General features: G+C 45.5%; 2 protein-coding genes across 7 annotated transcripts in view; both read left to right on the top strand.

The window, feature by feature from the left end:
* Positions 1-21,919, top strand: part of LOC127674161 (UL16-binding protein 1-like) — a 564,502-nt gene that overhangs the window by 369,498 nt on the left and 173,085 nt on the right. The gene's annotated exons all lie outside the window — the stretch shown is intronic.
* Positions 1-21,919, top strand: part of LOC127674162 (UL16-binding protein 1-like) — a 231,608-nt gene that overhangs the window by 205,446 nt on the left and 4,243 nt on the right. Inside the window, exons 2-4 of the mRNA XM_052170019.1 lie at positions 9,252-9,432; positions 18,595-18,849; positions 19,156-19,440. Of these exons, the coding sequence (XP_052025979.1) occupies positions 9,345-9,432; positions 18,595-18,849; positions 19,156-19,440 (628 nt within the window). The 5' untranslated portion in view covers positions 9,252-9,344. The remainder of the gene's footprint in view (positions 1-9,251; positions 9,433-18,594; positions 18,850-19,155; positions 19,441-21,919) is intronic.

Here is a 21,919-nt window from a genome sequence, read left to right as displayed (position 1 = left end):
AATGGAGTACTATTCAGCCATTAGAAACAACGAACTCATGAAATTCTTAGGCAAATGGATGGAGCTAGAGAATATCATACTCAGTGAGGTAACCCAGACTCAAAAGGTGAATCATGGTATGCACTCACTAATAAGTGGATATTAACCTAGAAAACTGGAATACCCAAAACATAATCCACACATCAAATGAGGTACAAGAAGAAAGGAGGATTGGCCCCTGGTTCTGGAAAGACTCAGTGAAACAGTATTCAGCAAAACCAGAATGGGGAAGTGGGAAGGGGTGGGTGGGAGGACAGGGGAAGAGAAGGGGGCTTACAGGACTTTCGGGGAGTGGGGGGGCTAGAAAAGGGGAAATCATTTGAAATGTAAATAAATTATATCGAATAAAAAAAATTTAAAAAAAAAAAAGAAAAGAAAAACCCTACAAAATTATCCAATATCAGGGAACACGACCCTTTCCCGACTGAGGGGAAAATGGGGGTTTTGTTAATTTTTTAAATTTAATTGTATTTATTTTATTATTTTTCATTAGTTATGTTTTCAGGATAGGGTTTGTATGGCATTGGCAGTTCTGGAATTGCTCTGTAGACTAGAGTGGCCTTGAACTCAGAGACCCTCGAGGATGCTGTTTTGTGACCAGAAAGATCCACTGACTGAGGCTGTGGCACCTGCTCAGTTAGAGTTCTTGCTTACTGTGCAGAAAACACGGGGCTGCATCCAGGTATGCGCCTGGTATTGTTTTGGGCACTTGGGCTCCCAGAAGCTGGGAATACCTTTCTCCCTTGCTCAACACTGCACCAGGTCCCCCAAACTCTTTGCCCTGTGCTGTTGTGGCCTGCACCTCCCCACAGCAAAGTGACCCTATAAAAACCAGTCTTTCCTTGATCCTCTGCTGAAGTGAGCTCCCTCAGGAACCTTGACAGCAGCTGAAAGCTGCCACTGATTCCCCTCCAGAAAGGGGGTGCGGCTGAGACTATGGCCAGCGGGGAGGGGATGGCTGGGAGCTTTCTGAGGCTTCATGGAGCCAGGGCCAGGTCTCTGTCCTCAGGCCTGAGAGAACAGTGAGAATGTGTGCCTGGCACCTATTGGCTGAGGGAGGTAACACTCCCAGGTCTGGATTGGGCTGTGACCTGAAGGGGGTGTGACCTCGCCCAGAGAGCTCTTATGGGCTGCTGCTGGCAGGTTCTAGGGATCAGGCAGTGAGTAGGTGAGAGAGGGTTCCAAGGGACAGATCCACTGGTACAGTTCACTCACCCTTCCAGAGGCAGAGCGCTCCTGTCAGTCATCTGGTCTGACCCTGCTAGCTGGTGAGTGTCCTTCAGGATGTGCACAGCGGGAGATGACCTAGGCTTCTGGCTCATGCAGACCCTTCAATCCTGTGCAATGTCTACACTGAGGACAAATCCTTGTCCCTCTTGTTTTTCAATGGTTTCTGTGCTCCTTCATCTGAACCTCAGCAGTCAGCGCCCTGGCGCCTCACCCCGCCTAGCCTTTGAGATTATTTTCTCTCCCCCTTCTTCCTTTTGGTCCTGGTCCTGAACCCAGGTCCCTGATAGGCTGGGGAAGAGGGCTCCTCCATGGCGCTCCACCATGGGGAAGAGGGCCTTGAACTCTTAGAGAGTCTGGAGAGCTCTGACTGGGAGTCCCTGGACCTCAGCAACAGTGGCTTGTGGCCAGAAGAATGTGAGGACTGAGCAAGTTTCAAATTGTCCTCAGGATGGGGGAACTATGAGAGCTGAACCGGATCAAAGCCACCTTTACTTCCCAACACAGAAGGAAAAGCCAGATTACCCCAGGGTTAGAAGGCAAGAGTGTGGGGCAGAAACTGAGGCACAGAGTGGGAAGGAACACTGCTTGCTTAGCAAATCTGCACCTCCCCTGCCTCTCCAGCTCCTGTGGAAGGCGATCTAACACCCTGTGTTCCCTGTGTTCTCTCTTCCAGACTCCTTATCCCTGGATGGGTGTCCCTGCCCCTTGATGTAATTTTCAAATCAGCAATGAGTTCATTGTTAATTTCAAAGATGAATGGGTGCTCAGAGGCTTGCATTAATCTCTTGAGTCTGCTAAAATTTGAAAACAAAAAGTGTTATCTGCTGACCCAGGTAAGAATCTCCTGGATGACCTGAATAATTGTGAGAATTTGAGATTTGATTTTAAACAAACAAACAAACAAACAAACAAACAAACACTGGATAGGCAGGGGAGATGCCCTGGTGACTCAGAGCATTGGACACTCCTGCAGAGGACCCACCTGATGCTCCCCGTCGTCTGCACCTCCAGTTCAAGGCTCTGACTCTCTTGGCCTCCGTGGGCACCTGGCATGCTCAGGGTGCACACACGTACATTAATAAACAAAACACACATACACATAACAATAAATATCAAAAAGAAGCTATTCCGTGGGCTTTTCTACTGTGTTAAATTAAAATGGTGAGATGATTCATTTTAAGATTTTTTGAGAAATAGACATTCAAAGTAATGTTCTGGAAATGAGTCTGCAATATGCAGCTGAAATGATAACCATGTAAGATAATCAATGCTTGTATTCAAAGTAAAGAAGGCTTCCAGTCAACTATCTTAATATATACTCTAAAAACAAACGCAGAACAAAGTACCCCTGGAATAAAAATAAAAGATGAAAAGGTAAGACAGGAAATTCCAAAAGTAGGAAGCATGGATACAATAAAAAAGAAAACCAGAGGAGGAGAAACAACTCAGCGCAGACCCTGGTTCCTTCATCCTTGGAGCCCCTGCCCTCACAGAGACATCCATGGTCAAGGAAGGGTCAGCGGGACCCAAGTCAGCAAACGTGGTGCACCACATGGAGAGAATGAAGGGCAGAGTTCCATGAGCCCTTAACAAATGCAGAAACAGAAAATGATCAAAACTCAGCACACTGATGAAATCTGTCAGTGAACTAAGTATGCAAAGCATGTCCACACACATACTTACTCACAAGACTTTATGTAACACAGCTCACAGCATAGTTAACACTGAGGAGCTGAGCCCAGGAAGGCTCACAGCTTGTACTAGACATGGCATTAGAGTCCTAGCTAGAGTCATTGGCCCAGGAAAAAGAAATGAAATGCCCCCAGACTGGAAATGAAGAGGTTAGGGAGCTCCTCCTTCTGTATGACATGACAGTAAAGTTAGATAATGCTGAAGAGTCCTGTAAAGTGAAATCAGGAGTAATAAATCAAGTATAAAGTTATAGAATTTAAAAACTCAGCAAGCAAAAAATAATCACACTCTAGTGTATTTCCACACACTAATAACCTATGTTCAGAAAATTAAGAGAACTGTTTCGCTGTCAGTAACATCAAAAAGAATGAAATACTTCCAAATAAACTCAGCCGAGGAGCAGAAGGTCTGGGTTTGCAAAACTGTCTACAAATGAAAGACATTGCTGGGGAAACATCCTGCCTTCAGTGATTACAAGGAATATTGGTATAGTTTGATTGTCTTACTAATCAAAGCTACTTATTGACTGTATGTAATTGCTATTACATTCCTAATAGTATTCTCCATAGGGGGGGAAGCCCATGTTCATACTGAAATATGACGGCGTTCAAAGTGTCAACATGGTTCCTCAGTTTAGATTTATATATTTTACTGACTGCTTATGAGTGATGTGTTCATACGTAGATCTGTGTACCACTGTGTTGTGGATGTTTGTGAGCTAACAGCTGGACCCACACACCCAATGGCCCATAAGCAACTACTTGAGAACAGTTGTGAGCAGTCTAGGAAGAAGCTCAAAGGACAGAGAAAGTGAATGACTGCTTCAGCAGTGTTTCCACAGGGCAGACATGCACCCCTCAGCCAGGGAGATCAGCCTCAGCATCCCAGAGAGGCAGATGCTCTGAGTTCCCTGCAGGAAGTTCCCAAGGCAGTGTGTGAGGAGAGTGCACTGCACAGTGGATCTGTCAGAATCATCAGTGTCTCATCCTGTACAGTCAAGCACTGAGCATCTCAAGTTCTTTACCTGGAATAACCCACCAATTAGATGGCACCAGTGACTCTTCACCCAAAGTTAATCTCTGTCTTATATATTCACTCACCTGACACTCCAACACATACACACACAATTCAGACACACTCATACACACACTCATACACACACAGAACACATAACCACATCCCTACACATACAAACACACGCACTTGAGAGTAGATTCACAAATTTGTCCCGAGGGCCTGATGTAACAGTGGTGGATAAATACATGGGCCTGATGGGACAGCTGTGGACAATTTATTTCCTGTGGAAATGAAGTTACAAGTCATCAAAAAGGCACTTCTAAGGGAAAAGTAATCTCTTGGGAAATGTCTCCAGTGTTCAAGGACATTTAGGATTCAGAGCTGGGGAGAGCAGGGGTTCTCTGGGCACGCATGATCACCACAGAGAGCTGAGGCTAGTGAAAGACCCTGTGTCCTAAAGCAAGCTGCATGAAAACTGGATCCACACACAAGGATAATCTCTGACCTGTAAGTGCACAGGTGTGCACGCATGCACACATAATCACACACATACACACACACACACACATACACACACACACACACAAACTTACACCCTCATACACACACTTACACCCTTATACACACACTCATACATAAACATACACACTCACACACACTTACACCCTCATACACACAGATACACACAGATACACACACACACACACACACACACACACATACGCACACATACACTCAGACACACACACCTTTAGGAACCTAGACTATAGCTGTGAAAGCACACAAAAAATGTGAATCCTACAAGTTCTGCCAAGGATCTGGACATTTCCTATGCAGAAGCCTGTTCTACAGCAGGAAGAAAAAGGTTCATTCATTTTTAACTACCGTACATGAGTGTTTTATCTGTGTGTGATTCCATTGTGTGTGTGCAGTTCACATGGAGGCTGGAAGCCTGCATCTAAATTGTTGGAGCCACTGATACAGAAGGTTTTGAGACACCAGGCATGGTGGAAGGGACCCTTAATCCCAGCATCTAGAGGCAGAGGCAGGGATCTCTGAGTTCCAGGCCAGCGTGGCCTACACAGCAAGTTCCAGAACAGTGAGGGATCCACATGGAAACTATAGCTCAAAAAAAAAAGTTAAGTAAGGAAAAAAGAAAAAAAGAAAAGTAAAGAAAAGAAAAGAAGAGAAAAGAAAAAAAAAGAAAAGCAAACCTTGGGGATGGCAGCTGCCAGGTGAGCACTGGGAATCCAACCTGGCTCCTCCAAAAGAGCAGTTGGGCTCTTACCCTCTGAGCATCCCTTCAGTCCCCAGAAGATGCTTTAAATGGAAGAAGCTATTGGATTGAAGACCTTCCCACAGACTTTTAGATGCCAGTGTCACAGAGCTAAGGAGAAAAGAAAACTATCTCCACCAGAGAGTGAGCGAGAGAATGTGGGGGTGGAGGAAGAAGACAGTGCTGACTCCAGGGAGGCAGAGCCCAGGAGTGATGGGAGGAGGGAACGAATGACCCTCAGGGAGAGGGGTTAGGGGTGCTGATGACTGGGACAGGTCACCCAGGGAACTGACCCAGGCTGTCCTCAGACCCTTCATAAGATGTGTTTCCTTGCTGTAGGGTGAAGAGGCTCCAGGGAAGTCATGAGAACTCATCTGGAGCAGCCGCCCGCCCCTTCTGTCATCCTCAAGCACAGGCATCATCAGGCTGCCGACATAGAGTGTCCAGGCCTTCCCACTCTGCCAGTCTCTGGTCCTTTGTAATCACAGGCTACTTTTTCTCTGGGTGATTCTCCCATAACATGGAATTTCTTGATCTAGAGATTTGGATAAAATCATAGTTATGTGTCCATATCAAGTACAAGAAAGAGAATAACTAGGTATCAGTAGTGGGAGTGTGAAGCTTAACTCCTGTGTATGTAACTCATCTGTGTCTACATCAGAGTGAGACAGAGTAGGAGGAGCCTGTGCAGGGTGACATTCTCTACACCACCACCAACAAATAGATATATGTGCTATTCTATATGACTGTATATAAAAGTAACTACTTCGTAGCATAAAGTTATAGTTAATAATATTATTACTCTTATAGATTAGTTTGTGTGATACTCACTGAGTAGTCCAGCCATGGCCACATGCACACTGGAGCAGCAGAGAACTTGGAACCCGCTCGGTCCCACAGGCTGGCTGCCCCTGCAGTGTCAATCTGGCAGTGAAAGCTGGAAGGTCCTGGGCAGCTGTCACTCCTGAGTCACACCCTCTGATGCAGGTTCTGGGTCAGCACTGCTCTCCACAGTGCTCAGAGAAGCTTCTCTGTGCACATCCAGAAGCTGTGGGGGAGGAACTTGAACTCATGATTGTTGCCTCTGACCTCTACAGGGCCAAGGCTATGGGCCCTGAGGGAACATCACTGAAGAAGAGAGAGAGAGAGAGAGAGAGAGAGAGAGAGAGAGAGAGAGAGAGAGAGAGAGAGAGAGAGAGAGAAACAGAGAGACGGAGAGATAGAGAAAGACAGGGAGAGAAACAGAGACAGAGACACAGTGAGACAGACAGACACAGAGACAGAGAGAGAAAGACAGACAGAGACAGAGACACAGAGACAAACAGAGACACAGAGACAGACAGAGACAGAGACAGACAGAGAAAGAGACACAGAGACACACAGAGAGAGGCAGAGTTGGGGGAGGACATGCCATGGAGGACACTGAGACTTTGAGAAGTTTCTCCCTGTCATCTATCTGTGTTGTTCGTTGCCTAGAAAGGCAGGAAGATAGGATATTAAAATAGATGTTGTACATTTCAATTAAGAGTAAACTCTATAACTATAAAAAGATTAAATTTTACTAAAGTGATTCTAAAACTGAATTTAAATCCAGTTTCTCTGCATAACAGTATCTCCATGTAACCATACTGACTGACAATAAGTCTGAAGTAAATTACTGAAGTTAGAATTTGATTTTCTTTTAAGTTACTTTCATTTTCTTTATCACTATTGACTGATTTAGGCAATCACAATTGACTGTTTTTTTTTTCATAATTTTCTATTTTCTATATTCTTTGTGTCTTGGGTACTCAGAGCTTCTGGGATAACTATTTCCTCAATAAGATTTACATGCATATGTAAAATGATTACATTTTAAAATTGCTTTTATTTATTTTTTTATTTTCTATATTCTTTGTTTACATTCCAAACGATTTCCCAATTCCCGGTTCCCCCTCCCCATAAGTCCCATAAGCCCTCTTCCCTCTGCCCATTCCCCAATCAATCCCATCCCACTTCTCTGTCCTGGTAATCCCCTACATTACTGCATCAAGCCTTTCCAGGACCAGGGCCCTCTCCCTCCTTCTTCTTGGCAATGATTTGATATGTGAATTGTGTCTTGGGTATTCAGAGCTTCTAGGCTAATATCCACACATCAGTGACTGCATTCCATGTGTGTTTTTTTGTGAATGGGTTACAAAATGATTACTTTTAATACAAGCTAACATTGTCCATGTTAACTAACATTAACAATGCTTTAATAAAAAGTAATGTCCAGGCAGTCTGTCATCTGCATCTTCAAGATTTTCTTAGATCAACACATTTCACCACTTTTCATTTTAATATTGCATGGCACTTCAACCTATGTGTTCAAATATGCCATTTGTCCTGCATTTATGAGTCTGTCCTATTAGCTAGTCCACAAAAAGTAAAAATTTTTCAATGACCATATTTATATAAATAACAGTGTGGACTTCAATAAAGTGTTTGGAAGATTCGTTAAGCACATACAAATGGACTCTGAAAACTGATATGATTTATATTATCATTACAACATTATCTAAATACTTTGCAAAACAAGTAAACTTTGGCAAAAGATGGTAAAAATCCTATTCCCTAAGAGAGAGGAAACCACGAAATCAGCATAAGGATGAGAGCATCTAACAGTTTCTATTTGGACAGTTTCGCTCCTCCTTCCTTTAAGAAATGGTGCACAAGCGTGAGGTAAGGCAAAGCCTCCCCTGATTCTGGCTCCATTATTCTCACTCACCTGCTTCTGCAGGGTCCTCACTCTCCTAGGTTGTGGCAGATTTCAGGTCCCACTGAGGTGGAACTTGTTACTCTAGGTGGCAGCCTTAAGCAGGGGGAACAGAGCATAAAATGAGGCAGACTGAAGTCTCAGGCAATAGCCAACTTTATTCAAAGCATCAGACCCTTGGGTTAAGCAAGGTCACATGAGCAAAGTTCACAGGACTGTACACAGTCACAGGGACACCATGCTTGGAAACACTTCTTAGCCACACAAGTAAGCAGCAATGTGTAATCTGGAGCAAACCTACTGCTGTTTACACCTGGGAGGGGCATGGAAGATCATTCCATGAACAGACCCAGGTTTAGGAGGAACACAAGGTAGAAGGCTTGTCTTAGTTTCTTAGAATTTCCTCAAAAGCTCTCAGAACTCTCCTCACAACTTGATTCATGGATTGTGTCTGACAGTATCTATCTCTGCCCCAAAAGTTTCTTTCTCTCTCTCTCTCTCTCTCTCTCTCTCTCTCTCTCTCTCTCTCTCTCTCTCTCTCTCTCCTGACTGGACAGCTAACAACTAACTGTGAGATAGAGGAAGTGGGGGTGGGGAGATGGATAGCTACAGCCAGAGAGGTGCTGGAAGGGTCCCTGGTGGGCAGCAGGAAGCTGGAGGCACCAGAGGTGTTGGGGTGGGGGTGGGGCTCCAAAAAGGCAAGCACACTGCAGGCAGGTTGACTGCCTCTCTTCTCTGCCTTAGGTCCAGGTTTGATCCTGGGGATCAGTCACTCAGAATTAAGGCTCATGACTGTGCTCCTGAGGAATCTGCAAACCAAGGACTCAGAAGCCTGGAGCTCCTGAATCTCTGTAGGCCACCTGCCTGCCCAGTGCCCTCCCCTGCTCTGCCACCCCACCCTCCCTCGCGTCACACAGACCCCGCCCATCTGGCAGCCAGCCAACACTTTCCAGGCTCTCCTCTTCCTGCTCTTTTCTCTTCCTGATCTTCTCTTCCCGCCTGTCTCATCTTCCCTGGCTTCAGTAACTTCACTCGCTAGGGCGCACAAAGCTGCCTTCCCTCCTGACCCCACTCTGCAAAGCACAGACTTCAGACAACAGCAGGGCTACAAGGCATTCTGCCCAGCATGGGGACCAGCCTTCAGGGGCTGTTGAGGGGCTCTAGAAATATCTGGAGAAAAGGGAACTAGAAGCCAATTTGACTACATCAAGGAAGAAGCATTGCCCTGAACTCACAGCCAAGTTTTAAAATCTTTCTGAGGTCCGGGCCATCAGCAGAATGTGACCAAGGCTTTCCCTCCCTTTCAGAGAGTTAAATTCACGCCTTTGGGCGCCAGGGTCTAGAGAAGGAGCTATGGAGCTGGCTGCTGCTGCCAAGGTCCTTTCCTGCCACTTGGTCCTGCTGTGCCTGCTGTCTGTCTGTCTGTGTTCAGGGAGACAAGGTGAGTTCCAGAGATCTGATGGCGGCAGCGGGGTGATGGGGGTGGGGATGGGGAGGAGGAGGGAACACAGTTTGTGTTCAAGGCTGGCCTGTGAATTTCCAAAGCATGTGGTGGGGGAGGGGGACAGCAGAGCTGTCTCTGTCTGGAGCTAGCCAGTGTCTCCCTGGGAAAGGAACCCAAGGGGAATCCTGGGACACAGTGTGGGAGGACAGGAACCCTCAGCCCACAGACCCTTTCCAGAAGATTCTAGGTCCCAAGTTTGTTCTAGTTCTTACCCCATTCCCTCCCCAGTCCTCACCCCACCCCACCCCCACCCCGCTTAACCAAAATTGGTTCTCTCTTTGGGAGTTCTCTGGCCATTTTGATTTTGAACTTCTCAGTGTGCTCCACCAGATTATAGCAGATGCCCCACACATTCCCACCCCCCCACCCAAAGTCTGTGGCTTTTGGTACAAGAGTTCATTCTGTAACCCAGGTTAGCCTTTAACTAGAAATTTGTACCCAGATACAAGAATTAAGGGCCTGTGGCACCACATCAAGTTTTACAACCCACTTGGTGTATGTTGACCTGCCTCCCAGCTCACCTCCCTTCCCTGTCCTGCCTCACTATCCCCTCAGAAAAGGGCTTTAAGCCCTTCCTTCACTGGGTGACAACACAGTTAAATGGTGCTTAGTGGGCATGTGGAGGCTTCTGCCCCTGCCCCTAGGCCTGTCTAGACTCCTTCCTCTGGAGGCAGACCAGGTAATGGTTCATTTGGACAGAAGTCAGTCTTTCTATAAAAGTCAGGTCAAGAATTATTCCAAATTGGCAAGCATGTTATACATGCCTCTGCATCAGATACTCAGTCGATGACCAGGAGGCCAGGTTTTCTTTCTTTTTTTCTTTTTTTCTTTCTTTCTTTCTTTCTTTCTTTCTTTCTTTCTTTCTTTCTTTCTTTCTTTCTTAGTTACTTTCTTCTTTTTTTTAGTTTTCAAAACATTAAAATATATTTTATTTTTAAAAGATTATTATGATGATGGCCTTAATTTGCCAAACTCTTATTAGACAGTAAAGAATATGTCTTATTGCTTCACTTAATTTATATAATAATTTTCAAAATTTTATATGATCATTTTTTAAATTTCATTTAATCTTTTTCTACAATCCAGATTTCATCCCCCCCTTGTCCACCCTCTGACTGTTCTACATCCAATAGCTCTTTCCCCCTCCCCCATCAATGAGGAAGTCCCCACCCCCATCTCCCACACCACCAGACCTCTATACTCCCTAGGGCCTCCAGTCTCTTGAGGGTTAGGTGCATCTTCTCTGACAGAATCCAGACCTGGCAGTCCTCTGCTGTATATGTGTTGGGTGTCTGATATCAGCTGGTGTATGCAGCCTGGTTGGTGTCCCAGTGTCAGGGGATCCAGGTTAGTTGAGATTGCTGGTCCTCCTATAGAGTTGCCCTCTTCCTCAGCTTCTTTCAGCATTTCCCTAATTCAACCACAGGGGTTAGCAGCTTCTGTTGGGAGTAAATATCTGCATCTGATACTTTCAGCTGCTTGTTGGGTCTTTTGAAGGGCAGTCATGATAGGCCCCTTTTTATGAGCACACCATAGCTTCAGTAATAGTCAGTGCCAGGGGCCTCCCCTTGAGCTGGATCCCAATTTGCACCTGTTTCTGGACCTCCTTTTACTCAGGCTGTTTTCCATTTGTGTCCCTGCAGTTCTTTCAGAATGGAATAATTATGAATCTTCTTTGTCTGGAATATTTTAGATTTAATGTTTTTTTTGCCTAATGTATCTCATGTTTGTGTTTTCTTGAATTTCATTAAGGGATTTATTTGTATCATCTGTAAGGATCTCTACTACCTTCATATAGTTGATTTTAAGATATTTTTCTTGTGCTGGAATATTCAGGGCCTGGTGTGGTGCAATAGCTGGGCTCTCATGGAGACATATTGCCCTGGCTGTTACTGATTGTGTTTTTGCTTTGGCATCTAGGCATCTGGATTTGGGATAATTATAGATATGGAGGCTGATGTATGGACTATTTTTTTTTTTTACCTGTCGGTGATTTGTTCCATGGTTTCTGTTTCTTCTCTAGATTTATGGAGATTACAGTGTTTGTATATTTTCTGTTTCCCTGGCCTGCTCAGCTGGTGTGTTCATGGAGAATGATTACTGGTATTGGAACTGGGATACTGGAATGAGCTGGAGAAAGGAAGGTTGGAAGAGAAGGTCTTTGTGATTCCTTGGGGTTGGGGTCAGAGAGGAAAGGGAGGTCCCAGATGATTTCTACCCATAGATCTGGGGAGGAGACTGTGGGATTGGATCTCAGGATCAATGGAGAAATGGAGGTCCACCTTCACCCTGCTTCTGGCCCTGGCAAAATGATCCTTACATTAGCAGGGTCCCAGGGCACTGCTGGAGTCAGGGGCAGGGGTGGGGGTTGGGGGGAGTTTGTTGAAATAAGCAACTAAAGGGTTGAGGGAGCAGCAGGGGAAGACCTGTGTGATCAACCTGAGATGAGATCTGGGGGTTGGGAGAGGGAGAGATGCTATGTGTGCTCTACTGAAAGAGCTGGGTCTGAGACTGGGGGATTGGATTTGGGGAATCCCCAAATTCTCTTCCCAGACAGGGAAGAGAAGATCTGCAGGTAGCATACCTGGGTTTTGTAGGTATGACCTGTCAATGGTGTTTTCACAAAGAGGCTTTGTCCACGGGTAGGGTCTTGGATAGTGATCAGGCAGAAATTTTAATCATTCAAAATTGATGAACTTCACTTTGGAAAAACAACCATCTTTTTCCTTTCTTGCTTCTGTTTTCTCATTGATTTCCTGTAAAGACTTGGGTCCCTTTGGTGAGTTGTGGCTGTTTTCCTACTTTCAGAGCAGTTTTGATCACTTGAAGTTGGTGTTGAGCTGTGAGTCTTTCCAGTGTGAGTGAGCTCTGCCTTTCAGTCTGGAGATGTCCCCACTGTAGATGTTTCCTGTAGATGTCCCCACTGTAGATGTTTCCTGTAGATGTCCCCACTGTAGATGTTTCCTGTAGATGTCCTCACTGTAGATGTTTCCTGTAGATGTCCCCACTGTAGATGTTTCCTGTAAATGTCCTCACTGTAGATGTTTCCTGTAGATGTCCTCACTGTAGATGTCCTCACTGTAGATGTCCTCACTGTAGATGTCCTCACTGTAGATGTTTCCGGTAGATGTCCGCACTGTAGATGTCTCCTGTAGATGTCCTCACTGTAGATGTCTCCTGTAGATGTCCTCACTGTAGATGTCTCCTGCAGATGTCCTCACTGTAGATGTCTCCTGTAGATGCCCTCTCTGTAGATGTTTCCTGTAGATGTCCTCACTGTAGATGTCTCCTGTAGATGCCCTCACTGGAGATATCCCCACTGTAGATGTTTCCTGTAGATGTCCTCACTGTAGATGTCTCCTATAGATGTCCTCACTGTAGATGTCTCCTGTAGATGTCCTCACTGTAGATGTTTCCTGTAGATGTCCTCACTGTAGATGTCTCCTATAGATGCCCTCACTGTAGATGTCTCCTGTAGATGCCCTCACTGTAGATGTCTCCTGTAGATGTCCTCACTGTAGATGTCTCCTGTAGATGTCCTCACTGTAGATGTCTCCTGTAGATGTCCTCACTGTAAATGTCTCCTGTAGATGTCCTCACTGTAGATGTCTCCTGTAGATGCCCTCACTGTAGATGTTCTCACTGTAGATGTCTCCTGTGGATGCCCTCACTGTAGATGTCTCCTGTAGATGTCCCCACTGGAGATGGTTGGGCCATGTCTTAATGTTAATAGGCTTGGTGAGATGACTCTGCAAGGAACGCCACCTGCTGCTAACTCTGATGTGGTTTCCATTCCCAGAGCCTGTGGGGAGCCAGGCAGTCCCAAGACTTTCTCAGACATCCTGATGAGAGGACAGAGGGGAACCTTAGTTCTGTGTACATGTCTTGACATGTTCCATCTAGAGCTGGAGCACTGGCTTCAGATGAGTCATTGTTAAGGTTTCTGCAGAAACAACTCTGTACCCTGGACTGTGGTTATCTGTCTTATCTCTTTCCCCCTCCTTCCTCAATGAAGATGTCCTCACCCCCATCTCCCACATTATGAGACCTCTAAACCCCTAAGGCCTCCAGTCTTTTGAGGGTTAGGTGCATCCTTTCTGACTAAACCCAGACCTGGCATTTCTCTGCTGTATATGTGTTGGGTGCCTTATATCAGCTGGTGTATGCAGCCTGGTTGGTGTCCCAGTGTCAGGGGATCCAGGTTAGTTGAGACTGCTGGTCCTCCTATAGAGTTTCCCTCTTCCTCAGCTTCTTTCAGCATTTCCCTAATTCAACCACAGGGCTTAGCAGCTTCTGTTGGGAGTAAATATCTGCATCTGATACTTTCAGCTGCTTGTTGGGTCTTTTGAAGGGCAGTCATGATAGGCCCCTTTTTATGAGCACACCATAGCTTCAGTAATAGTCAGTGCCAGGGGCCTCCCCTTGAGCTGGATCCCAATTTGCACCTGTTTCTGGACCTCCTTTTACTCAGGCTGTTTTCCATTTGTGTCCCTGCAGTTCTATCAGAATGGAATAATTATGAATCTTCTTTGTCTGGAATGTTTTAGATTTAATGTTTTCCTTGCCTAATGTATCTCATGTTTGTGTTTTCTTGAATTTCATTAAGGGATTTATTTGTATCATCTGTAAGGATCTCTACTACCTTCATATAGTTGATTTTAAGATATTTTTCTTGTGCTGGAATATTCAGGGCCTGGTGTGGTGCAATAGCTGGGCTCTCATGGAGACATATTGCCCTGGCTGTTACTGATTGTGTTTTTGCTTTGGCATCTAGGCATCTGGATTTGGGATAATTATAGATCTGAAGGCTGATGTATGGACCATTTTTTTTTACCTGTGGGTGATTTGTTCCATGGTTTCTGTTTCTTCTCTAGATTTACGTAGATTACGGTGTTTGTATATTTTCTGTTTCCCTGGTTTGCTCAGCTGGTGTGTTCATGGGGAATGATTACTGGTATTGGAACTGGGATACTGGAATGAGCTGGAGAAAGGAAGGTTGGAAGAGAAGGTCTTTGTGATTCCTTGGGGTTGGGGTCAGAGAGGAAAGGGAGGTCCCAGATGATTTCTACCCATAGATCTGGGGAGGAGACTGTGGGATTGGATCTCAGGATCAATGGAGAAATGGAGGTCCACCTTCACCCTGCTTCTGGCCCTGGCAAAGTGATCCTTACATTAGCAGGGTCCCAGGGCACTGCTGGAGTCAGGGGCGGGGGTGGGGGGGGAGTTTGTTGAAATAAGCAACTAAAGGGGTGAGGGAGCAGCAGGGGAAGACCTGTGTGATCAACCTGAGATGAGAGCTGGGGGTTGGGACAGGGAGAGATGCTATGTGTGCTCTACTGAAAGAGCTGGGTCTGAGACTGGGGGATTGGATTTGGGGACCAGACAGGGAACAGAAGATCTGCAGGTAGCATACCTGGGTTTTGTAGGTATGGCCTGTCAATGGTGTTTACACAAAGAGGCTTTGTCCCCGGGTAGGATCTTGGATAATCATCAGGAAGAAATTTTAATCATTCAAAATTGATGAACTTCACTTTGGAAAAACAACCATCTTTTTCCTTTCTTGCTTCTGTTTTCTCATTGATTTCCTGTAAAGACTTGGGTCCCTTTGGTGAGTTGTGGCTGTTTTCCTACTTTCAGAGCAGTTTTGATCACTGGAAGTTGGTGTTGAGCTGTGAGTCTTTCCAGTGTGAGTGAGCTCTGCCTTTCAGTCTGGAGATGTCCCCACTGTAGATGTTTCCTGTAGATGTCCCCACTGTAGATGTCTCCTGTAGATGCCCTCACTGTAGATGTCCCCACTGTAGATGTTTCCCGTAGATGTCCTCACTGTAGATGTTTCCTGTAGATGTCCTCACTGTAGATGTCTCCTGTAGATATCCTCACTGTAGATGTCTCCTGTAGATGTCCTCACTGTAGATGTTTCCTGTAGATGTCCTCACTGTAGATGTCTCCTGTAGATGTCCTCACTGTAGATGTCTCCTGTAGATGTCCTCACTGTAGATGTCTCCTGTAGATGTCCTCACTGTAGATGTCTCCTGTAGATGTCCTCACTGTAGATGTCTCCTGTAGATGCCCTCACTGTAGATGTTCTCACTGTAGATGTCTCCTGTGGATGCCCTCACTGTAGATGTCTCCTGTAGATGTCCCCACTGGGGATGGTTGGGCCATGTCTTAATGTTAATAGGCTTGGTGAGATGACTCTGCAAGGAACGCCACTTGCTGCTAACTCTGATGTGGTTTCCATTCCCAGAGCCTGTGGGGAGCCAGGCAGTCCCAAGACTCTCTCAGACATCCTGATGAGAGGACAGAGGGGAACCTTAGTTCTGTGTACATGTCTTGACATGGTTCATCTAGAGCTGGAGCACTGGCTTCAGATGAGTCATTGTTAAGGTTTCTGCAGAAACAACTCTGTCCCCTGGACTGTGGTTATCAGTCTTATCTCTTTCCCCCTCCTTCCTCAATGAAGATGCCCTCACCCCCATCTCCCACATTATGAGACCTCTAAACCCCTAGGGCCTCCAGTCTTTTGAGGGTTAGGTGCATCCTCTCTGACTAAATCCAGACCTGGCATTTCTCTGCTGTATATGCGTTGGGTGCCTTATATCAGCTGGTGTATGCAGCCTGGTTGGTGTCCCAGTGTCAGGGGGTCCAGGTTAGTTGCGACGACTGCTAATCCTCCTATAGAGTTGCCCTCTTCCTCAGCTTCTTTCAGCATTTCCCTAATTCAACCACAGGGGTTAGCAGCTTCTGTTGGGTGTAAATATCTGCATCTGAATCAGTTACATGGCTGTCGTGAATCCAGGTGATGATTCTGTCTGCCTTAAGAGCGGTGGTGCAGTCAGCACAACTATCTAAGGTCCTTTCCATGGTGGTTTTTAATGTCTAATCACAAGTACCCAGTAGCATGTAGGTAATTATGAGGAGGAAATGGAGGAGCAGCCTCAGAGCTGGCTCTCAGGTGTGGCCAGAGGGCCTTCTGGATATAAGCCATGGCACTGAGGGAGTCAAATGTATGTCTAGCAGTCACTTCAGCCATTATATCTGATTTTATCTTGGGAATCATGGGAGGGGGTCTCCCATTCATCATCTCAAAGTGGGACTCATTTCCAAGGTATAGGGCATATTCCTGACCCTATAGAGGGTGAAGGGGAGGAGAGCCACCCAGTCCCCACCAGTCTCCGTGGGTTAATCTGATAAGCATCTCTTTCGGAGTTCTATGAATCCTTTCTACCTGTTCTGAACTTTGGGTCCTGTAAGTACGATGTAATTTCCAATCCACCCCAATGGTCTCGGCTCTTCCCTGTGTTACTTGAGCAGAAAATGATGCAGTAAATACTAAAACCACTCTATGCTCCCAGGCAGGTACAAGTATGTGCTTTTATCCACCTTCCCAAGTGTTTTCAATTCACAAATGAATGGCATACACACACACATACACATAGACACACGCACAGAGAGACACACAGACACACACACACACAGGCACACACACAGATACACACACACAGACACATACACACAGATACACACACAGACATACACACAGACACATACACACAGACACGCACACAGACATACACACGCAGACATACACACAGACATGCACACGCAGACATACACACACAGACACACACACTCACACACACACACACAGACACACACAGTCACACACACACACAGCGGCACATACACTGGCTCATTTTTAATACCCCTTAGCTAGCTCAATGGCTGAGCCCTGTCTAAGCCTAGGCATGGCTAACACACTCCCCCAATATTCCTGAGTCAATTCTTTCTAAATCTACATTTTACCTTTGCTGCCCTGTTTCCTTCTGGGAAGCCCTCCCATGGGACCTCTTCCCCTTTGAACCTACATTTCAGCCTTCTCACCCTCCTGCTCCTTCCTGGTGTGCTTTGTCCTGTGCCCCTCTCATAGCCTACTCTCCCCTTCATTTCTTCCCCAGGAATCCTCAAATTACCTCCTCTGTCTCTCTGCCCAGCCCTTGGCTGCTGGCAACTTTATTTCCCAATCAGAGCCAGCTGGGGGCAGGCTTCCCTTAGCCTATGTGTGGGACACTGCAAACAGGCTTTGGGTAACATAATTAGCCTGAGAACAAAGGCCACTAAAGGTGAAGGCAGGTCCATTATCAGGGCTCAAGAGAGCTGGCAGACCTTATGTAGGAAGGATGTCTTCCAGCATCTTGACCACTGAGGAAGGCCTCAGTCCATCCTGAAAAAGCCACAGGTACTAAAGTTGGCCTGGATCCATGTTTGCCTGGTTTTCCCTCAGTGGAGTCCATTCCCCAATGGGTACCTGGTTTGGTGCCTCTCTTGTCAGGAGCCTTTTTTCTTTATTGGCTTGTTGTCAGCATTGGGAAGCTTGCAGGGGAGGCAATGTTTCTGAATGGAGTCTGTAATGTTAAGCCAGGCCTCTGTTCTTTCCTTTCTCCATCAGCATCCTCCGCACAGAGTTCTCTCTTCTTAGTGGAACCTGGTGTCATCCTTAGGGACAAATCCCTTTTCCAATGCAGTTTATAGTTTCCCCAGTCACTGTGCTCTGCTTACATCTTCCTCCAAGGAGTAGCAGCCTGAGGCAGCCAGTGTTGCTTTAGTTGGTCCTCCTTCATGGTCCACTGCTCCTTCTTCAGCCACATGCAGTCCTTCCATTGACCCAGCTCCTAAATCCAGTTTTACTTAGAGAAAATTTGTGCTCCTTTCATCCACTTTAAAGTGTTGGCCTTGTTGGCTTTTTGTTCACAAACAAAGTATGAGTTCTGGGGCTGCAGAGTATTCAATTTCATGTCCATCAACCTTTTTAATGAAATGAGAAAGAACCTCAGGCAATCAAAAGGAATGAACTTCAAAAGTTTAGGTGTAGAAGTTGGAAGAAAGTGTGAAGAGTTAAAAATGGTAGAGGAGTCAGTGGGGAGAAGCAGAGTGAAAGGAGGGTGAGCCAGTTTTCTGTTTCTCTCCCCTTTCCGTCTGCCCCTCACTCCCTCCTTCTCAGTCCACCCTTCCATAAGGATTTTCTTGGTTTCATAGGTACAGACTTTCTCTGAATTCCTTGCTCACCACCCCTAACCTCACTGCATGTTTCCTTCACAGAGGCTGCCTCTCTTTGCAACAGCTTCAACGTTGTCAAGTCAGAGTCTGGACATTGGAGAAATGAAGTCCAAGGCCTACTGAACAGACAGACATTTTTTCTCTACAAGGATAACAAGTGTCATGCCAGTGGTGCTCATGGGAACAGCCTGAATGCCACAAAGATCTGTGAAAAACAGGTTGACACACTGAAACATGGAGGTGACATTTTCAAAGGGATGCTGCTTCAGTTGTGGGGGGAATTTAACACAATCAGAGGTAAGTTTCAACTGGTCCCACAGGGCTGGAGATGTAGCTCAGCATAAACTGGGTTTTAGAGTAATTCCTCACTGCTACAAAATAAGTAAAAGAGCATATCAAACACCCCTCCATTGGAATCAACAGGGTGAGAGATTAGGGACATTTACTGTTTTAATGGAGAAACAAAAAAGAATCACTGTTAATCCTATCTAAGTCACGCAGTAGCAAGAGCAAATGTGGAGGGTAAAGCAAGGTCAGAGGATGGGAAGGGAGGCTGGGTTGGCAGACAGGATTAACTAAGGCCAGAAGCCAATCTCTTTTCAGTGGGCACAGAGCCTCATACTCTGCAGGCTGACATCTGTTGTCAGTATGAAGGAGACAACCGTTTCAGGGGATCCAGTGTTGTTAGCCTCAATGGAAAGAATATGCTCCATGCTGACACAAGTACTGGAAACTGGACTGAACTGGAGCCCAGATTCAAGAAGATGATGGATATGTGGAAGAAAGACAGGGATATAGCTGCCTTCTTAGACAAGACTTCACAGGGTGACTGCAGGACCTGCCTTGAGGAGCTCAAGTCACACTGGAAAGACCATCCGGAGCCTACAGGTGACTGGGAAGACAGGGAGAAAGCTCTCTGCATGTCTCATGGTGACAGTGGATCTGGAAGGAGTGAGGAGGAAAGTGTGTGCCACGGATATCAAAATACAAGTATGCAGGCATGACAATCTCAGTGATCCAATGTGCTGTGTTTAGAAAAGTCTTGCTTAAACATAGAGACCCACAGCAGATATTCTATGCAGAGAGTAAGAGGCCTTGGAACAGTCAGCCCTAAATGGGATGTCTTCAACAAATCCCTTCTTCCAGTGCTCAGGGAAGGCTGTGAAGGGGGAAACATAATGAATGTAAGAGCCAGAGGGCATTGAGGACCCCAAGGAGGCAAGGCCTGCTGAATCCACAGCATCAACACAGATGTGAACTCATAGGGACTGACGCAGCATGTGCAGGGCCTGCACGGGTCTGCACAGGTGCTCTGAGCCCATGTTCTGGGTTCCAGATTAATGTTTCTGAGATTCCTGACCACAGGAACAAGTTTGTCTCTGACTCTTGTTTGTGCGGACTGTGGGCTGTTTTCCTTCCATTTGTCTATATTGTTGGTTTTCAATGTGATAATTTTTGTCTTATTGTCTTACATATTTTAAAAAATGAAAAAAATGAATGATTGTGAACCTAGCCACCGAGGTGAAGGTTAACAACAAACTATCCTTTATACCTGCTGCAAAATGGAAAATAATTTTTGTTCAGTGGAATAGCTCTGGAAAATGAATTACTCCAGGGAACATCACATGATCATGGGTAGGGAGAAGGGAGGAGAGGATCTGGATGAACTTGGGTGAGAAGAATATGGCCTAAATATATTTAAATTAAAAAATAGTTTCAAGCAATAAGAAAAATATTTTTTAAAACTACTTATAAATGATAGTTATGAGTCCAAAGACAATGATAAATTACATTCAATGCTTGAGAAAAAGAGCTTTACTTTCCTTCCAGATTGTTATGACAAGGAGCCCAATGCTCCACCTCTGAGCTAGAGTCTCTTCCCAAGGACCAGCAATTACCAATAGCTGTAGGCTCTTAGATGGGCTTGTGAAATTGAGAATAACCAACATGATTACAATAAACCCTGTGAATGGCAGAAATGACAGATTTAAAAAACATATTGTTCTATTTTTGTGAATTTCTCTATTTTCTTCTTCTCAAAGAAGGTAGCTTTCAGACTCCTCTTCACTTGTTTTGTCTTTAATTAGTAAAGTTGAGCAACATCTGGGTTGGCTAACCATCTATCTGCTTTTAAGATCTTTGGGTTCTGTTGGCCATGTCCCACTTCTGCAGTCAGGCCCCAGGCTGTTCCTTCCTCCTCAGTGGACCCCTGTCCTTGATATGACTGCTCCAGACAGTCAGTCCTGATGGGATTTTTCTGTTCCATATCTGCTGGGACCCAGGAATACAGTCTCCTAACTCCACCCCCAGCCTTGAGCCATCAGCATCAATCCTGAGCTTCCATCAATGCTGGTGTCCTTCTCAGTGGTCATTCTCATTGTCCTTCTCAATATGGCATCTCCCTCATCCCATAGAGCAACATGGACTCTGCACATTTCCTGGAACTCTTTGCTGTTCCATTCTTTCAGGTACATGAACATCTCTGAGATGTTTGGTCAGTGCTCTTCACCTTCTATACTTTGTCATCTTAGGTTTTCTCTGTCTTGTACTGAGGTCAATCCTCTGAACAGTTCCAGGAAGACATTCCCAGAAGGCTGCATTAGGTCCAATGGATTTGGCATTGTGTTGTTCTAGATTCATTCTGTTGCTGTGATAAAATACTCTGGTCAAAAGCCACTTAAAGGGAAATGTTGTCTTGCTCAGTGTTCTGTTGCTGTAAAGACATACTACTGACTATTGCATCTCTGATAAAAGAGAGCATTTAATTGAGGCATGCTTGGGTTCTAGAGCTTTAGGTCATTATCCTCATGGTTGGGATCATTGTGGTACATAGGCATTTATGGTAGCTGACAATTCCATATCCAGATCCAAAGGAACAGGCTCTGGGTTAGAAATGTGCTTTTTGAAACCTCAAAGTCCTTCTCCTGGGATTCACGTCCTCCTAAACAGTCATAGCTACTCTTAACATGCCACACAACCTCCTCTCATAGTGCCACTCCCTTAAAATCCAGCATTCAAATATTTGAGTCTATGGGCGCCATTCCTATTATAACCACTGCCTTCCACTCCCTGGCCCCTATAGGCTTGTCACCATATCACAATGTAAAACTGCATTCATTCTGCCTTCAACAATTGCACAGTCTATCACAGTCTCAATCCCTTCTAAAAGGTCAAAATCACTTAAGACTCAATGCAACCTCTTCACAGTAATACCCTGTAAGATTAAAATGAAAATGCAGATCCATACTTCCAACATACAGTGGCAGAGATTATACATTTTCATTCCAGAAGGGAGAAAGCAGATCATAGCAAGAAAAAACTTGACTAAATTAAAGTGGATGACCAGCAGGTCAAACTTCAAATCCTG

This window comes from Apodemus sylvaticus, chromosome 23 (assembly GCF_947179515.1).
Source record: "Apodemus sylvaticus chromosome 23, mApoSyl1.1, whole genome shotgun sequence".
NCBI lineage: Eukaryota > Metazoa > Chordata > Mammalia > Rodentia > Muridae > Apodemus > Apodemus sylvaticus.
The sequence above is the reverse complement of the archived record's forward strand: the minus strand, read 5'-3'. Positions and strand labels throughout refer to the sequence as shown.